This window comes from Plasmodium gaboni, chromosome 5 (genome assembly GCF_001602025.1).
Source record: "Plasmodium gaboni strain SY75 chromosome 5, whole genome shotgun sequence".
Classification (NCBI taxonomy): domain Eukaryota; phylum Apicomplexa; class Aconoidasida; order Haemosporida; family Plasmodiidae; genus Plasmodium; species Plasmodium gaboni.
Genome location: NC_031485.1, coordinates 1,035,398 through 1,040,397, shown reverse-complemented (window position 1 = coordinate 1,040,397; position 5,000 = coordinate 1,035,398). Strand labels below are relative to the sequence as shown.

Below are 5,000 nucleotides of genomic sequence, written 5' to 3'. Positions count from 1 at the left end.
TCTTCAAATGATGATCAACACCAAATACAAAAAAATATCAGATTCAAAAATAAAAATGATAAAAATCTAAAGAATCATAAAAGAAATAAAAACTTTAATCATATCTACCAAATGAATAACAAACTGGTCTCACCCGACACATAAAAAAATAAAAATAAAACAAAATAAAACAAAATAAAACAAAATAAATCGTCATATTGTTGTTATATATATATATATATATTATATGTATGTATAAATACATTTATGTATATGCATATTTATTTAATTTTTTATATGAATATTTTTATATATATGATCCAACCAAAAAACTATAAGGAATCATACATTTATGCATCTCTCATATGAAATATTATATATATATTATATATATATATATTATATATTATATATTATATATATATATATATTATATATATATATTCATTTATATATTCATTTATGTGTGTTCCCCTTATAGGGACAAGAAAACAATTAAAAATTTAAATATTAAACTTTTTAAAAATAACCTATTTTCTAAATTTGTAGCCTCAATATCGATGTCATTTATTTTTTTTTTTTTTTTTTTCATCATACAAAATATTATCATAATGAAAAGGTTTCTAAATATACAAACAAAATAAATATTGTCATATGTTATATTGACAAAATGAACAATCATATTATATATATTATATATATATAAAATAAAGTAGTATGACATATATTTCAAGGAAGATAAAAAAAATATATCAATTTTGCACGAACAAAATGAATATATATATATGATTATATATATATATATAATATTACATTTTTTAATTTATAATATTATAAAATAATATAAAAAAAAAAAAAAAAAAATTATTTTTATTTTTATATAATTATCTCATACTGCAAAAAAGTTATTATAAATTCAAGAGGAATAAATACTTTATTATATATATATATATATATACAATTAAAAAATAAAATATATAAATATATTTATACTTTTATAATAAAAATTGAAATATCACTTAAATATGTAAAGTATTTATTTTTATAAATAATTTATAATAATATTAGTCATTTTTCTTTTTCATAATATAAATATATATATATAATATATATTTATTATAATATATATTATTTATATTACTTTATAATCTTATATGCGTTAAATATTTATACATTCAATTCTTTTTTTATTAAAATATTATATATATTTATATATATAAAATATATGTATATATATTTTTATATGTATAAATACAATTCATTCGTAATAAAAACAAAAATGCTATTATAATTTCTTAAAAGATTTATTTTTAGTTTTATATTTTTCTACATTTATCATATTTTTTAGTAAATATAAAAATATATTCATATGATATAATATATACATATATATATTAATAATTTTTTTTTTTTTTTTCTTTTGGCATATAAATGAAAAAAAAAAAAAACGAAGAAAAAAGAACAAAAAAATAAAAGGAGAAAGGAAAGAAAAGGAAATTATTTATAAAAATTATATATATATATATAAAATATATATATTTTTTCATATCAAATAAAAGAAATGATAATGAAAAAGTAAAATAATACATATATATATATATATATATATATTATTTATATTAAATATTTTAATTATTAATAAATTAAAAAATTATATTTATATTTTTATTTATTATTATATCTGTGCCAATATCATAATTTATTTATTTATTTTTTTTTTTTCTTTATTTTTTATTTTTTTTTTTTTTTGTTTCATTTAATTTTACCTGTAACTATTTTTATACATATGTATTAACATACCTCTCATATATTTAGATATTATCAGATTTATGGTTCCATACTATTAAAGTTATAAATAAATAATTTTTTTTTTTGAATATGTCTGATTTACGCTATTTCCAAACGACTAAAAAAGGAGAAATCCATGAGCTGAAAGAAGAATTACATTCTTCTCATAAGGAGAAGAAAAAAGAAGCAATTAAAAAGATCATTGCTGCTATGACTGTAGGTAAAGATGTGTCGACATTATTTTCTGACGTTGTGAATTGTATGCAAACATCTAATATAGAATTAAAAAAACTTGTTTATTTATATGTTATAAATTATGCTAAGGTTCAACCCGAATTAGCTATTTTGGCTGTTAATACATTTAGAAAAGATTCATCAGATCCAAATCCACTTATAAGAGCTCTAGCTATAAGAACAATGGGATGTATACGTCTAGAACAAATAACAGAATATTTAATTGAACCTTTGAGAAGATGTTTAAAAGATGAAGATCCATATGTAAGAAAAACTGCTGTTATATGTATTGCAAAATTATATGATATATCACCTAAATTAGTAGAAGAAGAAGGCTTTATAGATACACTATTAGACATATTAGATGATAATAATGCTATGGTTGTTGCTAATGCTGTTATATCATTAACAGATATATGTGAAAATTCAAATAAAAGTATATTAAAAGATGTTATAAATAAAGATGAAAATAATGTAAATAAACTTTTAAATGCTATAAATGAATGTGTAGAATGGGGTCAAGTATTTATTTTAGATGCATTAGTTCTATATGAACCAAAAACTAGTAAAGATGCTGAACGTGTTTTAGAAAGAATATTACCAAGATTATCACATGCAAATTCAGCAGTCGTATTATCATCTATTAAAGTTATTTTATGTCTCTTAGATAAAATTAATGATAAAGAATTTATAAAAAATGTACATAAAAAATTAAGCCCATCCTTAGTTACACTTTTATCAGCAGAACCAGAAATTCAATATATAGCATTAAGAAATATTAATCTAATAACACAGAAATTACCTAATATGTTATCAGATAAAATTAATATGTTTTTTTGTAAATATAATGAACCTGCATATGTAAAAATGGAAAAGCTAGATATTATTATCAGACTTGTATCAGATAAAAATGTAGATTTAGTTTTATATGAATTAAAAGAATATTCGACAGAAGTAGATGTCGAATTTGTTAAAAAAAGTGTAAGAGCAATAGGAAGCTGTGCTATAAAATTACCACAATCTAGTGAGAAATGTATTAATATATTATTAGATTTAATTGATACAAAAATTAATTATGTCATACAAGAATGTATTGTTGTAATTAAAGATATTTTTAGAAAATATCCAAATAAATATGAAAGTATTATTACTATCTTATGTGAAAATCTTGAATCATTAGATGAATCCAATGCTAAAGCATCTTTAATATGGATTATAGGTGAATATGTTGAACGTATTGATAATGCTGATGAATTAATAGATTCATTTTTAGAAAATTTTAGTGATGAACCTTATAATGTTCAATTACAAATACTTACAGCAAGTGTTAAATTATTTTTAAAATGCTCTAAAAATACTAAAGATATTATAACCAAAGTTTTGAAATTATCTACAGAAGAAAGTGATAACCCCGATTTAAGAGATAGAGCATATATATATTGGAGATTATTATCTAAAAATATTGAAGTTGCTAAAAAAGTTGTACTAGCTGATAAACCACCTATTCAAGAAGAAAATAAAATTACAGATAATAAAGTATTAAATAAATTAATCAAAAATATATCTATGTTATCATCTGTCTATCATAAATTACCAGAAACATTTATATCAAAAAAAAATTCATCATCTTTTAATTCAGATAATAATAATGATCATATGGAACATGATGACCATTATGATGATGATGATGATGATGATAATAACAATCATGTTCTTAAAATTAAAAAACAAATGGAAAAACAAAAATATGATAGTTATTCTAGTGATAATAAAAAATCAAATCATTCAAGATCATCAACTGATTCTTATAATAACTCATCTGATGATTTCAATTATGATAAGGATGATGCAGATGATAGTAAAAAATCTATGGATTTAATAGGATTAAATGATGACGAAGCTAAACCTAAAAAAACTGTACCACCTGTCAAAATGATTCAGGTCTTATCACCAGAGGATGCTGGTTTGAAGGGGCAGACAGGTCTCTCCATTTTTTCCTCAATCAATCGTATCGAAAGTAATAAAAGAAAATACATAAATGAATAAATATATATATATATATATATATATATATATATATGTAATATATCACGACATGAAATATTTTTTATTTTTTATAGGAAAAATTCAACTAAAAATATCAGTAACAAATCAAACTCAGAACGAAATCGTAGTATCAGGAGTTCAAATAAATAAAAATTCGTAAGAAAAAAATAATATATATATATATGTATATGTGTATATATATTTGTCTTTAGTGTTTTAATTTGTTATATATATATATATTTTTATTTTTATTTTTATTTTTTTATTTTTTTATTTTAATAGATTTGGATTGTCTTCACCTAACAATTTGGATGTACAAAATATTGCCTTTGGAGAAACAAAAGGTATATATAATATATTTAAAAGAAAAAAAAATATATTTTTTCATATATCTATAAATATAAAAATGAATATTCTTTAATATCCCTTATTGATATATACATATATATATTTATATGTTCACATATCATTATTTTTATTTTTATGTTTGTTCCTTTTAGAAATGCTCATATATTTAATTCCAAATACCTTAAATTCGAATACCCCTCCAGCAACACCCTTATTTTTACAAGTAAAAAAATATAAAAAAAAAAAAAAAAAAAAATACATACATATATATATATATATATATATATATATATATATATATATTTATATTTATATATTTATATTTATTTGTTTTGTTTTTTCTTATTAGGTTGCTATAAGAACAAATGTAGATATATTTTATTTCAATGTACCTTATGACATTTTTGTCGTTTTTGTCGAAAATTTTCATATGGAAAAAGATATATTTAAAAAGAAGTGGCAAATTATAGAAGAATCAAAAGAGGTAACAACATTAAAATTGTAACATAAATATTAAATATATATATATGTATATTGTTTTTATTTTTATTTTTATTTTAGAGTATATTAATGGCTGTAAGCCCTATGGTCATAACATCAGACAT

General features: G+C 19.1%; 2 protein-coding genes across 2 annotated transcripts in view; both read left to right on the top strand.

The window, feature by feature from the left end:
• PGSY75_0528200 (putative eukaryotic translation initiation factor 3, subunit 6) overlaps window positions 1–144 on the top strand; it is a gene marked incomplete at both ends in the record, with an annotated part of 1,675 nt that extends 1,531 nt beyond the window's left edge. The window contains one exon of the mRNA XM_018784561.1: window positions 1–144. This exon is cut by the window's left edge and continues 1,311 nt beyond it. Within this exon, the coding sequence (XP_018643216.1) occupies window positions 1–144 (144 nt within the window).
• Window positions 145–1,857: 1,713 nt separating this feature from the next.
• Window positions 1,858–5,000, top strand: PGSY75_0528100 (putative AP-1 complex subunit beta; the record flags this gene model as incomplete). The annotated part of the gene is made up of 6 exons (XM_018784560.1): window positions 1,858–4,018; window positions 4,122–4,203; window positions 4,330–4,391; window positions 4,548–4,618; window positions 4,745–4,879; window positions 4,957–5,000. Coding segments are annotated over 6 exons (2,555 nt in total), but the record flags the coding sequence as incomplete, so codon positions are not given.